The sequence below is a fragment of the Sander lucioperca genome, chromosome 14 (assembly GCF_008315115.2).
Source record: "Sander lucioperca isolate FBNREF2018 chromosome 14, SLUC_FBN_1.2, whole genome shotgun sequence".
Taxonomy (NCBI): Eukaryota; Metazoa; Chordata; class Actinopteri; order Perciformes; family Percidae; genus Sander; species Sander lucioperca.
The window spans coordinates 31,970,621-31,991,636 of record NC_050186.1 but is presented as its reverse complement, the minus strand read 5'-3'; the positions used below and the strand labels follow the sequence as shown (position 1 = coordinate 31,991,636).

Genomic DNA, 21,016 nt, shown 5'->3' with positions numbered 1-21,016 from the left:
GCCGATATTAGGCATTTTCCAAACTATCGGTATCGGCATTTAAAATGGCCGATAAATGAATATTTGAAAAATAAAAACACCCTTCAACCATGTTCTGAGTCTTGGTGTTGCATAGTTTGTCCACCAGAGGGCACTCTACAACGTCCCTGTTGGCAACACTTAAAGGGTTAAACCCCTTTAAGTTTCATATCTTAAGTTTGTATTTTTATAAATTTTATTTATCAGAACTTTAATATATTTTGATGTTCCTCTGTTCTGTTGTGACAATAAAACAAACAAGTTTATTTTTAAACTGCATTATCATATTATTTTAGTGAGGACTCATAAATAACTACAAATAACTAATGTTAGGGAAATCTGTTTGTTTTGTTACGCGACCTCTGGATTTTTTTTTTTTAAATATATATAGGCCGATATATCGGAATATCGGATTTTTAAATCACAGAATATTTTTATCGATATATCGCAATACGTAGTGTACAAAATAATCATTTTGCTCGGTTACTCTGTTTCTGTGATTGTAAGAGCCAAAATCGTTATCGCGATTCACATTCGATTAATTGCACAGCCCTAGTTCTAGCTTGATGGAGTTATACAATCAACACCCCTCTAAAACATGACATTAAAAGGTAGGATTTATTCCAGTAATGTTGCATTAGACCGCATTAGTTTTAGCTAGGTGTAGCCTACCTACTAAACTCAACTTTTTACCATTGAGCACTATTTCTATATAGCAGACCTGTGTGTAAAACTGTTGACAGGACACCTTGATTGGCACGCTAATTATTACTCTTTGTATTGTGAATTAACAAACCATGAGCGTTCAATATTTGTAAAACCTTCTCAAAGAAAAGCGACTTGATGTGGCACCCAGGACTGTGGAAAGAGACACTAACCGGGATGTGTGAGGCGCAATGCAGAAAGCCAACAAAGGAAGAGAAATAACTTTTTGGCCATAACATGCGGGTAAGCAACTTGCGTGGGTGCCATGTCATAATAACACACCCATGATTCAAAACCATGAAACAATCAGGCTAATGTAAAGCCAGGCTAGGTGCGCCCCCGTCTTTTTTGCTAAACAAAGCTAGCCTGCTGGCTCTATAGCTTCATTCTTAGCACACAAAAGCATTATTAATGTTCTTATTCAACTCTGGGCATGAAAGCAAATTCAATTTGATTTCCAAAGGTGAGAATAAGATCAATACTAAACCGTAACCAACTGATCAAAGTTCTTTGGTTATTATTTGAGGAAGTACCAAATGTACCAAATGTAAGAAGGAAATCAATGTGTATAAATAAGTGTATTAATGACTGACTATAACTAACAACAACCTGATCTATATGATTGATAGTTCAGGAGCATCGAAGAGATGTAAGCTCTTCTATCAATCAAATGGAATCTGATCAGATTCAGAATCAGTTTTAATGGCTGAAAAAATAAGTGTGAACAGATACAATGAATTTGACTCTGATGTATTAATTATTGATTATAAGTCACCAAGCACATTATGAAAGTCCATTTTTCAAACAGAAAAAAACCCACCAGGCCTAATGTCTCCAAACAGAAATGAGAGTTCATAAAGAAAGTATAAACAGACAGATTGGTTGACCCAGAGACCACCCCGGCGTCTGTAAATCCTGCTTGTTGTCACCGTCTGGTGTAGTTAAGGCAAATCTATGTGTGCGAATGGAGGGTCCGTTGCAGAGGGCCATATGAGTGGTGCGCGTCAGTGTGAAGGACATGCTCAATTTCACAGGAGAAAGCTCCTAAAAGCTTCCTCAAATCAGATTCTCAGTGACTCCACCTTCTGTCTGTGTTTTTCTCTCTCTTTGTTTTCCCCAGGAGCTTCCATCATTAATTCTAAATTGTTTAGCTCTCGCGTCTTCACACTCCGTTGCTTTCATTATGCTAACACCCAACCGGTGGCAGGTTTTTCTGCACCCTTTTAGATGGGAAATGGGATTGAGGAAGCTCACCTGCCGTCCTCTAGCTGGCACGTATGAGAAATTGTTTTTTTTTAGAAATATCATCAATCACAGACGGCCGGGACAACTTGTCTGTGTTACAGAAAATGCGTAAAGATAGTCAATTCTGTCTGGGGAAAAAAACAAAACACTTTACTTTTCTCACCAGCTGAGTCATATGTCTGAAGTGGGGAGCGTGTTGCCAGATGCTGAAACAAATGCAGTTTTTACATGGAAACTAAATAAGATGGACATGGCTGCGATCAATAATACATCAACTCATAATCTCTTGCATGAACCGAGAGTGCAACCACAATACAACTCTAAATGTGCGACAGAAAAGGCAAACAGGGAAACTCTACAAATGGGCAACGAAAAAGTGCAATGTTGCACTGAGAGACTGCAAGATGAGAGATAACAGGCCATGACACGGTGCTGTATGACAGTAGACTAAATAGAAACCCAACTACACATATACAGTTCTGAGGAATGTTCAGTGTTGCAACACGCTACATCGTCGTAATATAAAAACGTACTTTCTCAGAAATGTCTATTGTCTGATTTCGGTTTCCCGTGTTTTTTTTTTTATTTTTCTCCCCAAAGCTTTTTCTGTCTCATCGCTCCTGTCCGGCAGAAAGGATTTCTTAAAAAACTGCTGTGACAATTCAGCAAGATAACTTCCAAAGCCCATAAATGCTTAAAGTAGGTTTTCCTGGCTTTTGTTAACGGTGGCAATTACAATTCCATTAGTATGCAAGACGACAGTTTATTTCAGGTTAATGGGGGGGAGAGAACTTGGTTTGAAACCTGCAGAATACAAATGAATGTCTGTTAAAGACTGACAGGGTGGTTTGTTTCCTCAGCATTAGGATAGGCCAGTGGTTAAAGTGGCCAACCTTCAACTGCACAGTTTGGGTTTACTCCCTGCTGACAAGACTACGAAGATGCCAAAGTGTCCTTGAGATAGATACTGGAGCTGGTGGTGGTGTTGGGAGGGTATTTTCAACAAGTTACACATCCCATTAAGATGAGATTATTTCACTAAACCCATAATCACTCACTGATTCATTTCATGTACATGGAAACCTGGATTAAATAACCAACAACGAGAGATGTGAAATCACAGGCCGAAGTTCATACTGTACAGTTTATTGGTGCTGAAACAGACTAGTTGATTAGTTGAACAGAAAACTGATCTATTATGATTTTGACTCATCATTTTAGTTAACGGTCGATGAAAATAGCAACACCTGTTGGTTTCAGCTTCAGAAATGCTGAGTTTGACTCGCTTTTCTTTCATTCTTCTGTCATTATGTAATACATACTTTCTTACTTGCACATCAGACTAAAGCCAATTTCACACCTGCACTGCAACCCTGAAATGATCTAGACATTACCTGGCTGATCTGTATGTCAAAAGGCAAATGTCCAAAACTGGACACTAAACGGACTTTACCCTGCCAGCTCCCTAGTACAAAGTCCACGTCATGTCCGAGCGAGCGAGTGGCCGTGTTGATAACATTTGGAAGAAAACAAACGGGTGAAGTCAGTGGCTAAAGAAGATCAGTGATTTAAAAGAAGACGGCAAGGAAAATGTCCAACTGGAGAGACGGCGAGATTCTGGAACCTGAGATTCTGGAGCCGAAATCGTCAGACAAATTCCAGGAACGGCATGAGACTTGGTTGTCTATGACCAAATTACGAACCGGCTAAGTGACCACGGTGTAATCCGCAACACGTCCTGCCTCCTGCGCGCTCTAATCAGGCGCCACCCCTCGCCAGATTTGGAAGTATTTGGGGTATAAGGGACAATCTCCTGTTGTGTGCTCCTACATGCGAAAAAGGTAAACTTCAGACAATGACCGCACCTGATTTGTCGGACATTGTCCAGAGTTCATCAAAAAAAATATTTAAAAAACGGCTTATAAGATACTAAGATAATGGGCGCCCAGATAGCTCAGTTGGTAGAGCGGGTGCCCATATATAGAGGTTTACTCCTCGACGCAGCGGGCCCAGGTTCGACTCCGACCTGCGGCCCTTGGCTGCATGTCATTCCCCCTCTCTCTCCCCTTTCACGTCTTCATCTGTCCTGTCAAAAATAAAAGCCGAAAATGCCCAAAAAATTATCTTTAAAAAAAGATACTAAGATAAAACCGAACGCTTAATTAAAAAAAATGATCAACTGACTCATCAATTAAGTCCAGCATTACATTGTATGAACAGCAAATTATTCTATAACTGAAATAATGCAATGTATTTGAAGACAGTACTGATAAAAACACAGCATGTTTGAATACTGTATTTTGGTACTTTCACAAAACACTACAAAAGACTACAACTGGGAAGAGTTTAAATTACAAATCACAGAGCAGTGCTCCCTGACCTGAAGGTGGAGCATGAGGAAATGATCTCTTCCACCGTCTATAACCCCCAACACACTGTTCCACTTTGTTTGCATGATTAACAAGAGGCTGAGCCGTGGAGAGAATCAATACGTACTGGCCTGAGTCTAACGTCGTAACCCTACCTCTGTGCCCTTCCTATTCCGCAGCCAATTATGTGACATGATCAATACACGTCCGTAATTGGATATCGGAGCTTCTTGTGGCGATTCTGTGGCAAAGGCCTGGAAAATCCATGGCCAGTGCAACATATAAACTCCTCCTATACTGAGCTGCCACCAGGCAGTGCGTCACAGGGGTGCATATTATCTGTTATCTTTGGCAAAGAGATAGAGAAAATATAAAGCTGTTTATCTTGCCCCCAGAAAGAGGCTGCTAATGTATTAGAGTGTGTGTGTGTGTGTGTGTGTGTGTGTGTGTGTGTGTGTGTGTGTGTGTGTGTGTGTGTGTGTGTGTGTGTGTGTGTCCAAAGGGGGGGGGGCTGCTTTGCCTCTCCCCGGAGCTCTATCCGGATCCTAATCTGTTCTCTACCGCAGGAAACAGCCACAATCAGTCTACCACCACAACAACTTGAATTAGACTCCCGGCAGCAGTACTGTTCTGACAACAGCTCACCATGTAACAGTCTAAGTGTCATTTCTGACAGTCGTGGATGAAGCCAGATGCCAATCAAAGCCTGGAAAGGAAAACTGACTACCGATTAACAACTAAAGAGTCAAAATCAATTAAAAAGGAAGGAGAAAAAAAATCAAAACATCTTCTGTGGTCTGGTTTGAGGAGAGCTGCAGGGGAGAGATTCAGCCATCTGGCTTGCCACCACAGAGATGGAACCGTGGCCTCCCTTTTCTCATTTCTCTGTGGAGTGATGGCGCCCAGCAGAGCATAGCTGGCTCCAGAAAGATTCAGGCGCCATTCCACTGCATGCCCATGCTAATCACCCCCAACAACCACTATGCAGATGGAGCCTCTTTAGAAATCAGACAGCGTCCATAAGGCTCAATGATCTCTTTGTCCATCTCTAGTGGAATGGTAAAACTGGCAACATGTTGTCATGGTGGGTCGCTTTCCTCAACGTGCAATGTGTCCCCTGAGGTTAGTTGGGTAAGATAATTGTGAGAGGATACTAACAGAATGAGACTCTTCTCCACTGGATGTTTTCACACAAGCAAGATTTTAAGCTTATTCTACTGTCAAACGCTATTCACTCTTGACAGTGAAATGCTCTTTACTAGATTAGCTATAAGATGCCTATACATGACATCACTTAAATGATCCCTCTCAGTCTGAAAGATTAGGTCAACTCGGACTTCCTGTATAAACTCTGTGCTCGCATTTCTGACTAACACCATTCCCTGAGGAACACCAGGAAGAGAAAGAGGGAAGAGGCAGATGAATGTTCCACAGGCTTTTGGTGGGGGGGGGGGGGGGGTTAAGACACAGGATAAAATGCACAGCTCTGGTTTTCACGGCTGAGTCACATTCAAGCCACTGTAGAATACCAAATGAAAGAGGGTGGGATGATACACAACAATATGATGTTTTGCAATGTGGTTAAAAAAATTGCATAATTGGGCAGAGCTGCTTTGCTGTATCTGCTACAGGCTTCTGATGGTTCTGCTGCCAGAGCTGCTTTGCCTTTTAGATATTAAATAATTAAGAAAAACTCATCTCCAGCCAATAACACAGGAGTGAAATATTCTTTCCATCTTGCCTGGTCCCAAATTAATTTTTTCCCCTCACATGCTGGCACGAGAAATGTTGTCATTTTGTACCAAATCCAACCTGTTCAATTATAGCCGACTGATATTTGAGGCCAATACGGATATTGATATTTGAAAGTTTATCCAATCTGATAATGATATATCGGCCGATACATAAAATCCATCTTAACTGCCATCCATCCATTACGCTTAATTATCCTGTTTATCAGTCCTCTCACGAATCAAAATGGAGCCGTGATATTAATACATGGTCACATCCCTACAATACGCACTCTGTCGATGTTAGAACTCAAAGCCTTGATTGTTCTGCGACAGCCTTTTCCAGCCCGATTGTCACATCATGGCCCACATTCAAATCGGGGGGGGGGCGGTGCAGCTGAGTGCTTTACATTTGGATGCAGACCATTTGGACTTGTGGACTTACGGTTTGGAAGGAAAGAGTTAAGCTGTGCACCAATCAAGAGTAGGGATTTAAAAACTGAATTCAACGGACCAAAAGTCACCAGTTAAGCTGTAGCACTTAGCATTTGATCATTAGTATTCTATGATTATTTAATAATTTATTGAATTTAGTGATTCATAATCCACGCTTGAAGCTGCATTTGCGCTCTTTCTTCAAATGTTGGGTTATTCACAATGCAAACGCTGGAAGGGGGATTTAAGTGTTTGCATTGAGTCTACAATCTGCTTCAGTACCACATCTTGTGGTAGCTGTGGTTTGTGTTACATAAAGCACATACAAAAGTGAGAAATAATGGGGCTTGTTTGAATTCCAGATTCACTTCCTGTTTCTTTCTCCTCTTTCTGTTTCAGCAGCCCCGCAGAATTTGAAGCTGTGTATGTGACCACACATTTACACCTAATGAAGATCAACCTCAACTACCACACGATTCATTTAACGGCTGCATAATACAGCGACCACGTAACTGTTTTCCTATTTATGTCTGTGCTGTGCATTCTTCCAGAGCCGTATGCCTTCACAGGCTCATATTTATTTATTTCATCAGAGCCTATGGCAGACTGTGAGATGCTATCTCACTAATGAATGTGTAGATGAGCTGAAAGCTCGCGCTCTGCTGCATTAAGAGGCAAACCTCTTCGTCTGAAAGAAATAGTTCTCTCTTTGAAATCAAGAATAACAAAGCATTCTTTGTACGGCACTGTAAATAAAAAGTCATTCCATAGCCATATTCCATAGTTTGCTTTCACCTATCTATAATAACTATATAGCAAGTTGTTGTGGTGGTGGTGGGGTCGAGATGTTAACTACTACTTGATCATGTATTAAAAGCAGAAAGCATTTGCGTAAATAAGTAATAAAAAGCAATGCAAAGTCCAACACAATATCAATTTAATCAACAGAAGGTGCTTTTGCTCAAGTCACATTTCCTTGTCTCCACAATAAAATAACCAGGAACCAGGAAGCAGGAAGGCTGAATTTGCAATTAGATATTATATGTTGACCTTTAGTCTCTGCTCTAGTCCTTACTCTCCTTTATGGAAAGTGCTTTTCTGCATGCACTCATCTCATGTTCTCTTCTTGTTTATCAGACGCTGACAGGATTTTTTCTAAAGTGGTTGAACGGCGTCATTTCTCTTTTCAAACTTTTCCAGTTGCTGTCAGAGTTCAGAATTCTTCCACATTTATGACACAGAAATACAATACAGTAATGGTTTTCGGTGTGCGTCATCGTGCTATAGTTTTTCAAATGTCTTAAACTGTTTTAAAATAAGACAGATGTTCACACCTGGATATTAACACTAGACTATGGTTACGGCATAAACCAGGGATTTAGCAGGTGAGGGTAAGGGTTTTTCATAACAATGAAGCACTACAGAGAAGTAAAGGAATTCATGTTTTTAGTCAAGTGCTTAGATGGTGTGACGGTATTACTTTTTTTGAAGAATAGGTAGTAAAGTGAAAATATTTTCTTACACCCCTTGTTCACCCAATCTTTCCATGTGCTGAATGTCATACAACCATTACACTGTGGAAGCAAGCACCACAGAGATACAAACTAACTTTTTAACACCTCTTAGCGGTTCTAACACTGTTCACGTCAGCTCTCAGTTTCTTTTGAGACATTCAGGATATGTAGATGTTCTGTGCAGCTGACCCATGAGGTACATGCCAATTCCTTTATTTGATCGCCCCTCGCGTGACCCGTAAATCATTCTGGTCCGCTACCACGAAGGCCGTTCCAATGCAGCGAGGATCGAGTAGGTATAAAGCAAGGACAAAATTAACCAGCCTTAGCTGAAGTCTTTTACAGGGCCGACACACCCTTTTTTTGGGGAAATCTGTTAGTGATTGATCGCTGCAGCTGATCAGACCGATCTGAAACCGCATCACAGCATCACCGTAGCATTATATCGTATTTAGACGGTGCATTCAAATGCACAAACTCAAAACCAACAAAAGCCACAGAGCTGTAACAACAGACTGACAGCAGATCCAGCTGTGCCGTCGTCATTGGAAACGGACATGGCTTCGTTCAGATGACAAAAGAAAGGACGTCTCATTTCTCTAAAAACAACTTTTTCTGCATCTCTCCTCGTGTCTTCGGTGGGAGGATTCAAGGGGGAAAAAATGCAAGTGAGGGAAACATGGATGCAGTTAAGGGAATTGGCATGGACCCACAGATATACTTTATTTTAAGAGGATACATTCTTATTCGGCAGAAGAAAATGTCATAACTTGAACAGTAGCAGCTGGGCAGAAGCGTCTTAAACCTTAACTGTTGTTTCTAAGCCAGGGATATTTATTTTTTAGGCCAAGTGGATTCCAAGCATGTCCTTCAACTCGACAATGTTCACGCTCCCTCCTGCTGCAAGGCATCCACATCCTCCCTTATCAAGAGACCTTGAACAGGACACTGAATTCCCACCAGCTCCGGGAACACGGCTCTGTACTCTGCTAAGCAAGCTTACCTCAGTGTGAAAAGAGGTATGATCAACCTATTGATCAACACATTGCTTTGCCCTCTGATACATCCCCTGGGATTAAAGGAATAGTATTTATTTATTTTTACAACATAGATCATTTGTTGTATTCCTGTTGGTTATGATATTATCTCGCCATGTTGATTACTGGTCTACGGATGGGGAAACTCAAATAACTGGGGGGGAAAAAAACAGGGTCATATGGCCACACAGGTTGTCAACGAACCTCCACCTTTCTCCATATTTGGAGGTGAAGTGTGTATGATTGTAAATAAAAACTACAGTAAGTACAGCAGGCAGCCTATTTTGAACCAAGAAGGTGGTCTGGATGATCAAGAGGGGGTGTTAATCTCAACCTTTACCTTAGTTTCGTCTGCTAAATGAGTTTGGTAAATTAGGCTACATTTGAAGGAGCAGAAAAAAAGAGACTAAGTTAATGGACTATATATATATATATATATATATATATATATATATATATATATATATATATCCCACAGGTTGAGAATTTACTTGCGGCAATGTGTTGCGCGGGATGTGACGGTGCGGCGCGTAATGGCTGGGTTTAGTAATAATGGGTTCAGTTATAAACTTGTCAAATGAAGGTGAAAACAATGACTACATAACATGATCAGGTAATTTAGAAAGAAATAACTATTTACATATTAAACAAATTAGACTAAACGATGATACAGATGAAAATATTGCGACACTATGCAGCATCTGAAACAATTTCAGGGTAGTTATTAACCCTTGTGTTGTCTTCCTGTCGACCATGCAACTTTTGATTTTTCTGGGTCAAAATTGAAAATGTAAACTTTTTTTTTTTTTGTCACTATTATAGCTTTGGTCGTTTTTGACACTTTTCCTGATGTTTTTGTCACTTTTTTTTTTTTTTTTTTCTCTCGACATTTGTCACTATTCCTAGCATTTTTCAAGCTTTTACGATGTTTTTGTCGCTTTTTTCGATGTCTTTGTTAATTTCTTTTCAAATACTATAAAATTGACTAAAACACCCAAATTCAATGAAAGTAGTGAACTGATGAGGAGCGTTGAATGGAACCATCCATGTTATTTCTTTTGACAATTTGGTTGAAAGAAACCCACATTTTTGATATAGAAACCTTTTAAAAATAGGCCAAATTTGACCCGAGGACAACAGGAGGGTTAAAGCTGCACGATACGAGGAAACTTTGCGATATGCCCTAACGTTGAATATCGCGATAATTATATAACCTGTGATAAATAAACAGATATTAAAGTAAAGCCTACTCAGTTCTGCATTTCTGCTGCTTTCAGTATTTTTGCTAAAATACAACAAATAACTTGTTTTTAGTTTGGAATTGTTAAATACTTAGTTAAAGTTACAGCCAACTGTCCCTGAACTGAACATAAGTCAGAGTGAAAGACACATAGCGTGACACTGGCAAGTTAAGACACAGGATATTCCCATCCCCTTAAGAAAAGACACAGTGTTGGAAATTGCCAGTTGTGGAAATGTCAACACACAAGCCACATGAATATCAAAAGTTACAGTTAAAATGATTTGGTGACCTTAGGAGCAGGATTAGCTCACACAAAAGGTTAGAAAGCCCCTGGCCTATACCCATTCCCTCCTTGTCAATCCCATTAGCTTCCAGTGGCAGCACCGCAGCTGTGCGACCCAGGACGTGTCCCTAACGAGGGCCATTAGCAGTATTACCTGCATCCGGCGCACGCTGGGGTCACCAGGTCAGCAGTAGACCAAACGCTGAGATTAAATTACGCCCGAGGGAGGCCGGGGTGGGTGGTTGTCTACAGTAGTCACCGACCCCCTCCCCACAGTGGTCACAAACAGAGATTTTAGAATAGTAAGTGGGCTGGCATTTACCATGTCGTTTCCTGGTTCATCCACTCGCTCTGATCTCATTTCAAACCCTGCAGAGCTCTTTGAGACAGGGCGGTTTAGTGTTCAGAGGCAGTAGAGATCTAAGGCTTAGCCCTGAAACATTTCAATAAGTCTACCTTGCTGACAGGTAGATAGGGCAATATTTTTTAGGCACCGACCATGCCCTGTGATTCAATAACAAATTTCAATACTGACAATAAATCTTGTCAGCATCAGTGAGCCAATAAAAATGCAGGATGCTTCGACCAAGATCTAAAAAAGCTGCCGATTGGCTGTCCATTACATGTCGTAGAGACACGCAGGAAAAATTCTATGTTACGCACAGAGACTGGGCTCACATAGTAGGATAAGATTAAGATAAGATTTGTGCCGCAATGTGTAACGTTATAATTTGTTTTTTTGTTAAAATGGATTTTTATAAAATTGGTATCTATCTAAAATCGTTCAGGAACCGGTATCGGTACTGGTATTAATTTGTTTTTAACCATACCCAGCCCTACAGGTAGAGCCCTCATATTTTGTTGAGTCAGGAAGGACTCAGCCAGCAAATGTCGCACCAGAGCGCAGCAGCATTACACGCGACTGCTCACTGCATTTACCTTCATTAAATCGTCTGAAAACATAGCCACCTCGGTTATAATTCCACTCAGCCAAACATTTCTCTGTTCTGAGCTGAGATGGGCGGGTATAGCGCTGCAGTGTTTCCGTGTTTACACCATACAGTCTATGGTTTACACTATATAAAATAGCCAGCGGAAATTAAACACCCAAAATTGAACCTACCCAATGAACAATATCTGGATCCAGCCCTACTCTGTACTATGTGAAATATGCCCTACTAAAAAAGTTAAAGGTACAGTAATAGCTGCAGTAAATAGCAGTTACCACCATGTATATTGAAAGAACCAGAAGTATACCAGGATATTTACCATTAACGTCTGTGCACCGTACACCATGATATCAATTTTAGGCCATAATTTAAACAATGCATGAGTAATTGAGTAAAATTAATATGAGTTGATTTCTGTTCCATCAGTGCTTCACTCCAACCATTCGATTTAAAACACATAGGTGATCTGGGTTTATTATAAAACAAAATGCAACAGATGATGAACAGTAAAAGATCCGGGGCTTTGCTGAAAACATTCGGGGCTTAAGCCCCCATAAGTCGCTGCCTATGGTTATAAGCATGACCTACAGAGAACAGTGAGTGAATGCTGTGATCGTGCGACTATGATCAAGACCGTAACTATGATTGGATCAGGGGTCTTAATGCAGCTGTCCAGGAATTACTGTGAGCCTTGCGGAATTTCTGACCTCTATCAAGCCGCTATATTGTGCAGTCGACTCCAACAGAAACAGAAACGTATGTGAAAGAGAACACTGTATGAGTTTATCAGAAAAAAGCTAAATAAGAGATCACAACAGTCTGTCAAAATAGGATTGATTATTTTGTCAACCAAAACAAGATAATAACAATATTAGGACTTGCTTTAATGAATACTTTTGACAATAACATTGGAGACGGCTGTGTTATGTTGTGCCAAAATAACAGAACTGCACCAAACGGTCGCTCCTGGGAGCCTTGTAGCCTGTTTCAGCTCTTTGTTTTGGTTTTACGGTGCATTTATTTTATGGTTCAGTCTCTAATGTCTCAATATTCCCATTTCAAGCAGAAGCAGGTACCTGATTTTGGCAAACAAGCTGTGGTAAACCCACTGTAGTCTACCTACCCAGCATCCAGTAGCAAACAGGAAAGGTTAGCAATTAGCTATTGAAGAAAGTTGAAGAGCTGGCAAGCTAAAGAGACAGATTTTCTCTTTTTTTTCTCAAACGTTGATAGAGACCAAACAACAACCGAAAAAAGTGATGGTTTTCAGAATAAGGCTTAACTTTCCGACGCACGGCTTCCAGCGCGTCCCCGCCGCTGCTGCTGGTCCAAAGAAAGTAGTTGTATTTAAAGAGGAACTAAACACTAAAGTACTTATTATTTTTCACTATAAATACACTTCTTGTTGAGAAAATTCATATTGTGTGTAAAGAAACACTTTTTCTAACCGTGACTAAATAGGCAAGATTTGCTATTGCGTATGTATAACATCACAATCGATTTACAAGCAGCGAATTTCGCCGAAAAGCCGTCAAGTTTGCAAGATATGTACTGTATATAGCCGTTGTAGCAGTATGAATAGCAGAATTTAACAAAAAGTAAAATCCAATTCAAATCAGCTCCTGTTACTTGGCAGCAGCAGCCAATATTTCTGGTGGGAGCTGGACAAAGGAGAAAGGACCTCAATTACTGGGAGTGGAAGCAGCGGGCTCCGTGTGAGATCTGGAGTCCTGTGGAGCGCTGAGACGTTCCGGGAGACCTCTGGGCTCAGCCAGCAGTGATTCAGTCTGAGCACAGGTACTGTAACATCTCTCACTCACACTATATACACACACACACACACACACACACACACACTAACACACAGAAACGAAACAGCAGCACACACATACATATCCGCCTCGTCATCCCAAAGGCATTCACAACCACCTCGCTAACAGGAAGAAAAAAAAAAAAACGAAGAAAAAAAGAGTGAGAAAGGCTGAGTGAAAAAAAAAAACCACACTGCAGAACACACAAAAGGCTTCAGAGTGCACGGCTCAAAGTCTTGTCTTTCAGACGCAGCCTGAGGAGCTGGATTCTGGATATATGTACACTTTGAGCTCCCAAGCACCGGTGCTCATTAAGAATCCATTTACGGCCTTAAGGTAAAGAGGCAAGTCTCGGCATTCTTTAAAAAAAACAACCAGGGATTTATTTGACCATGTAAATGGAGGTCATCTTGACAGCTTCTTTACAAGAGGCACTTCGCCTCCTCCACAATAACGCAGACGCATGTCTGTGAACTCACAGTTACATGAGACAACCACTTCTCACAATGTTTTTCGAGATGTTCACTGTCCACACTGAAACATAAAAAAAATGTGTGAAAAGCCAAATCTCCTCCTTTTCAGCTAGCAATTCTAAGTAGGGTCTTTTTGCGAATGTACCCGAGTCAAACTTTCGTTTAAAAGCATATTTAGGACGGAAGTGCCACTTTTAAGATGTACCGTATTTTCGTTTTTCGGGCAAATGGCCTTTTGAATGGGAGTCCTAGGGGCACTTTTATGCTAGCCTCAAAATAGCTATTTTTAAAACACTAAGAAGGCTCGACACAACATGAAACTTTGCTCGAAGTATCACCAGGGGCTCTACACATGAACTACACCGGTGCACGAGGGATATACTAAATCTGTGGCTACTTGTTTTGATATTGACTCGTTTTGACTGCCGAGGTAGTAGCGGCCGGAAACAACAAGAGCTACGGTGAGTTGTTCAAAACCTCTCTTTTTAGTAAACTCTGGGTACACAAACAATGTTGTCAATGCTTTCGTTAAGGTGTAGAGCCCCTGGTGATACTTGAGCAAAGTTTCATGTTGTGTCGAGCCTTCTTAGTGTTTTAAAAATAGCTATTTTGAGGCTAGCATAAAAGTGCACCTAGCACTCCCATTCAAAAGGCCATTTGACCGAAAAACGAAAATACGGTACATCTTAAAAGTGGCGCTTCCGTCCTAAATATGCTTTTAAACTAAAGTTTGACTCGGGTACATTCACAAAAAGACCCTAGGTTGCATTTTGGCGAGAGTTACGCTTTAACAGCCACACAAGCGTTCAAAATGAGCCATCACTGGCTGGTTTCTGGACGTGTACCTGGCACTGTCTGCAAAACAAATCTGAGACCAGGGTTTTCAGTTTACTTAGTTTAATTAATGTGGAAAGAAACCAAAATGGAGAGGAGGGGAAAAAAAATGCATTTTCAAATTTAGCCTGCTTAGTTTTGGACGTGGTCTGACACTCACCCCAACATACCATCTGTTACTATTTGTTTTCCATGATATCTACTACTGAAACAGTTTTTGCGCAACACAACACTACTTCAGATGTTCATACACGTTTGGTTGACATGTTTTATGTGCATTTATAGTTCACTGCTTTATAATTTACTTCATGAATATCACAATAAACTGTGCAACTTCCTCACTGTGAACTGGGAAGACGCAAAGGACATTTCCCTTTTGAGCCACATGAATGCACATTGTCAACCGTTATTTATTCAGTAGATTCTGCAGAGTGCTGATTTTGCAGTGCCCTGACTCATTTTCATGCCTATGACATTCCCACCTGAAAGTGAAGCAGAGACTTCAGTAGGTCACCTTTCAGTTTGGCTCAAGTGGCTGCTTATCGGGATTGTGTCTTGCTCAAGGGTACGACAGCGGTGCTGGTGTTTTTGCACAGGCAGTCCAGGAGGTCAAATGTTTTCACTCACTTCCTAATAGCAAACGCTGAGTGTTTTTTAAACTTGTTTGACTTGCTATTGCTGTGGTTTATTCACAGTTACAGGTATCCATCCTTCCACTTTCTATCCTGTTGAACATCACAGGGTAGTGGATGTATCTATCCCAGCATGCACTGGGGGAGAGGCAGGCTACCACAGGGCTAATACATACAGACAACACTCACATTCACACCTATGGGCAATTTATGGGCCAGTCCACCTAACCGACATGTCTTTCAACTGTGGGAGGAAAATTGAGCACCTGGAGGAAACCCACTAGGACAAGTCATTATTTTCAAATGTTTTGTCTATAGAATAGTCTGAAAGGTCATCAATAACTATCATAAAATCCCAGAGTCCCCAGATTTTGCACCTATAACAGTCCATAATCCTCACAATCGAGACGTAGGAAGCAATGTTTTTTCGCTTGATAAATGCCTAGTACATACAATTGGTTATCAAAACTGAAGTCAAGTTAATTTTCTGTTGATCGATCAGCACTAAAACCCAATGCCGACATGAGGAGAACATGTAATCTCACCACAGAAAGCCCCCTTGGTTGTGTTTCAACCCAGGACTTCCTTGAGCCACTGTGCTGGCCAAGTACAGGTACGACAAATCAAACGACTACTCAGAATACTTGCCAAAACATCCACTGTCAAACCATTTCAAATCTCAACTCATAAAACCTATTGCAAAGCTATGGTTGGGTGGGTACACTCAACATGGCATTACAATCACACATTCAGTGAATCTTTATAAGCCATTTTATGGACACTTTGATCAAAACTCCCTTTTTTACAGTGCAGTAACAATACAGTATGGCCTTGTGTTGCCATGATGACTTCCCTATGAGCTCCACAGAATGCACTAAAGCACAATGTTAATGCACTGGAGGACAAACTGGGATCAATGCCAAGCGTTTAAATTGGGATTAGGGTCTGTTAACAGCAGCCACTGAATAGAGTGGGTCAGTAGAAAAAAAAAAGAAAAAGGAGAAGTACATCCCTTTTTGACTGGCCGTTACTCTTTCACCAAAAGCCCCATCCTGATGCAGGTCACACAGCTTATAACACCTACTGCCTGTGTCAAATACATTTGCAGATAGTATTCCATGACTAACTGTTTAACAGCGAGGCATACTGAAGACAAAACTCCATTACAGAAACTATTAATCACCGAGGCAAGTGGATCCTTTGAGGCAGAGGAGAAAGTTTTGTCTCGAGCAAATAATGTGATCACTCCGCTTTCACCTAGTGTTCATCAGGCTAAGCCACGGACTCTGTGTGTTCCCAGTGTTAAAGCACACGCGCTCTGACCTTTTCCTGATCATAAATCATGTACGACTGATCTGCTGCCAGGATTTTGTTTAACCCAATTTGTCACTGAGGACACCCCCTTCCACCCTGACTGCAGATTCACGCAGTGGGACCGGGAGCTTGGGATTAGTGGGCGGATCAAAGTCTCTCTCTCTCTCTCTCTCTCTCTCATCATTGTAGCCTCTGGAGCTGATAAGTCCAGACTAGTGGTGGTTAGTAGGCAAAGCAAGAGACTAGAGCGCCAACTAACATTTATTTCCAATGATCTGTCAAATTTTTTTTTTTTTTAAGCATTTAAATAGAAAAAGATGTTCCCAGAGCCCAGTCCTGGTCCCTTCGGAAAACTCTTGTGTTTAACGTCAAAAAGTCTGGATTAGTCTAATGGCGTCTTTCCATTACATGGTACCTGCTCGACTCGCCTCAACTCTACTCTACTCTACTCTACTCTACTCTACTCTACTCGCCTTTTTTGTTTTTCCATTATGAAAAAAGTACCTGGTACTTTTTTTTTTTAGTACCACCTCTGTCGAGGTTACAAGCAAGCTGAGGCGATACCAAAAGGTGAGGTGAAAACCTGCAGACTACAGATTGGTCAGAGAGAATCGTCACTAATCACTGCGTCATAGTGACTAGCGACAGACAGGGTTGTCCTGAACAAACCCGCTGTTTTTTTAATAGTTTAGCCAGCGGTGGGTTTTTTGCTGCCTCCAGCTTCTTTGGAAACCAAATGTGTCTTCTGGCTGTGGCAACAGCCACATGCCGAGAATCGACACACATGTATATATCGACATGTATATATATGTAGTAGGGGGTCCCTGCTCCGTCTTTCTTTCAGTTAAGGGGTCCTTGGTTTAAAAACCATTGAAGACCCCTGTTCTAAATGATACCGGCACATTTGCAGAAGCATAAACATGACAAAAATGTATGTTTTCGTGCTCTGTGGCGATACAATGTTGAGGCTCTGTGCTTCCAAATGATGTATAATTTGTCAGGGTTGTGTGAATATCCAACTGGAGGCCAATCCAAATACTGGAACAAACCCCGCTCTCAATCATAATAATCATAATCGATTATCAAAATAGCTGTCGACTAATTTTCTGTTGATCGGCTACCTGGATTGAAATATGCAGGAAATGCAAGGAATATTTAATATTAGAAAGAGGCAGCCACCAACCACACAGACTGAAAGCCAGACAGACAGACGCAATACACACACACATACACACATTCACACATTATTATGACAGAAACGGGTCACGGAAGGTGTGCCAAGAATGCCAGACAAATGTGCTGTCAGAGGGCAATTGCTCTGGTGTGATCGCTGTTTCTGCCTCTGCGGGTGTGACAATAAGAATAACTGAAAACATTCTGCATGCGGGCAACCCTGATCTATTCACAGTGCCTATTCCAAGCCTTCTCCCCATACAATAATGAAGGCTCAGTGGTACTTGAGAGCAGACTTCAGGGTGAATAAAAGTCAATAGAAACGTTTGCCACAGCACACTTTTACTCCACTGCTGTGGTCATGTAAACTTCCTGTGGCACCCGATGCTTCCTCCTCATATTGGCTTTGGAAAACATAAATGAGCTCAAGGTTTAGAAGAAGCTTTAAGGAAACTGAGGCGGTGTGACATCTACGATCCAAACCTCTAATCACACCACCATGTAGACTAAAGTTTAGTTTGAGTATATACCAAGATGGTTATTCCTCTTCAAATTTGTCCAGCAAAGGATTTACAGCAATCTTAGATTAGATTTGGATTTTAATTGCTAACACCGTACGGGTGGCGTTAACTAAATCAAGAAGATTGGCGGCTAAATCTGACGACTTTCAAGGATTTTTTATTTATTTATCCAACTCTATAACGAGCTGCCACACCCGCCTGCTACTCCAAAAAGGTCAAATCAAGTAAAAGCAGATGATTATCTTTGGTCGGAGTGGATTATACTCAATTCTCACCCTTCAGTCCAAAGCAAATGTGATGATGGTGAAGCCGTCATTGCATAGCAACTACAAATTACGGGCACATTTCATCTTGACAACCTGACAATGAGCAATCTTACAAAGGTTACAATGCAAAGTGTGCTTAAGTACCGCTACATAGAAACTTGAGAAGTTCTTGTTTGTAGAAAATGAAAAAAAAAACAGCCAACAAAACACAGACCTAGAGACATGATCGACTCGAGGTGGGGCAGTATCTAACCGCCACTTTTGTGCAGGGATGGCATGGCACCTTGCTCCTTCATCACCTGTGCAAACCTGAATGGACCCCTGCATGTGTTAAAGCGTGTAGCCTACTGTATACACCATACACTACTGTTAAACAGCTGTATTATCACAGATATACTGATAGTGGCTCTGCACTGGGCTCTGGCCAAGAAGTAGGCTTGTTGTGACAGGAAGGTTCAAATCTGTGGACCAACTGGAAAAAATCCAGGAATGAGACGCTGTAAAAATTATAATAATAATAATTCAGATTACCAAACAATGCATGGAACATGTTCTCATTCACCCCAAGGTGTGAATAAGAAGCAGATCAATGAATATATGAGTGTGTGTGTGTGTGTGTGTGTGTGTGTGTGTGTGTGTGTGTGTGTGTGTGTGGTGTGTGTGTGTACAGTCACAAAACATAGCCTGGAGGTGTAGTAAATCAAACAACCGAGCGTCTGCTGGCTTGAAGTTTGCAACTCACCTGTGACATCTGGGGTCTGAAATTTATCTCCTTCAGGTCCACTGATCCCGGCGAGAGGTTGTGCAACATCTGGCACAAGAGCACCCCATCTCGAAGGGCCTGTGCCAGGTCGAAGACGGCCGCCGAGGGCCACACGACCCGGTGGTTCGGGGGCAGGACCTTGCAGTCTATCAACCACCGGCCGCATTGTCTCCACTCCTCCATATAGGCTCCGGAGACTCTCCACACAAAGTAACCGAGTCCTCGAACTGGCTCACAGCGGGCTGAAAGCGGCGTTTCACGGCGCACAAGCAGGCACTACAGTCGGTTCCCTACCCGCGCTGGATGTCTTAATCATTCACTATCAGCTCGATCAGGCAATTTCACAACTGTATGTTAGCGCACTATATGTCCATCCCAGACGCATGTCATTTCTCCTGTCTCCACAACATGGAAATGAAGGCTTGGAAAAGACTCCAATAATAACACAGATCCAGTTCAGCGGACGGCGGCGATGGAACCAGACAACAGAGACGTCCTATGGGAATTTTCTTCTCTTCATTCTTAAAAAGTTTGCTTCGCATATCCAATCCAAAAAAGGCGTGAAAAAAGGTTTACAGTAGGCTAGTGGCTAATGAAACAGCTGGATGCAGCAGTTTGTAATGTATCGACTTCACTAGTGTCTCACATTTCAGTGAACCAAACAGCACAGCCTACTAACCTACAATGTGGAGAGAGAAAAAAAAAACGGCGTTTCAAGTCTGTTTAGTTGTTGAAGCCAGCGGCCGGAGTCACCTACCGCATTTGCATTTACCCTTTCCTCGCAAGTTAAACGTCAAAAACAAGAACTTCCCGTAATTTCCACAGCAAACAATAAAGAAAAAAAGAGATAGGCTAATACACAGAGCAGTCTTTCCACAACGCCGGGGGATAACGCTCTTGCCACAACACAGTCTAAACAACGCTCTCCGAGCAGTGGAAACAAGTCCAGGGGGGAAAAAAAGAAATATTAGTGTTTACATTTATCCGCTAAATGTTACTTTGTTTGGCGCCTTACTGCACGCCCAAATAGCGTTGCGTGTGTACCGCTTGGCTTGTCTGTGATTTCTGCCTCCCTTCCGCTCATGTCCTCTCTCTCTCTCTCTCTCTCTCTCTCTCTCTCTCTCTCTCTCTCTCTCTCTCTCTCTCTCTCTCTCTCTCTCTCTCTCTCTCTCTCTCTCTCGCGTCTTCCTCTCCTCGTTTCCCTCCCGGACGGTGATGTTTAGCGTTCCCAACTCCCGACCAGAGCTGCACAAATGTGAGGAGAAAGCGCCCAGGCTGCTCGCGCGGTGTTGACTCAGGGGGTTGAACGAGAGCTCGCACGTGCTGATTATCTCGCGCAAAGGTAAAACTTGAATAGTCCACACTTTCGTTAAAGTGGCTCCATAGCCTGCTCCAAGAATGTGAGTTTCAGGGAATATTGTGTTTTTTGTTTTTTTTTGAGAGTTGTGCACGCGCCCTCTGACGGATGAAGCGCACACTGCACGTGCAACTGAAACAAGGGGATTAAAGGGTCAGTTCAATCAAAAACACAAGTGGAATTATTTGGCAGGTGTTCTCGTGCTTATACATCCCTTAGTACATTCATGTGGATGTTTTATTTAGTATCTTTTCTTTTATTGTACATATTATTCATGTGGATTTGTTATTTTATCATCCTGTTTATGATGTATGTGTCTGTTGTGTGTGATGTATTTAAGATA

At 41.6% G+C, this 21,016-nt stretch overlaps 1 protein-coding gene across 11 annotated transcripts in view; it reads right to left on the bottom strand.

Moving 5' to 3' along the window:
- vav2 (vav 2 guanine nucleotide exchange factor) overlaps nt 1–20,459 on the bottom strand; it is a 234,543-nt gene extending 214,084 nt beyond the window's left edge. For 7 of the 11 annotated variants that reach the window (XM_031277509.2, XM_035991526.1, XM_031277513.2 and 4 more), the window contains exon 1: nt 19,296–20,459. In XM_031277509.2, the coding sequence (XP_031133369.1) occupies nt 19,296–19,499 (204 nt within the window). In that variant the 5' untranslated portion in view covers nt 19,500–20,459. The remainder of the gene's footprint in view (nt 1–19,295) is intronic. The other 4 variants (XM_031277516.2, XM_031277512.2, XM_031277517.2 and 1 more) reach the window with 2 other exon arrangements.
- Nucleotides 20,460–21,016: the final 557 nt, after the last annotated feature.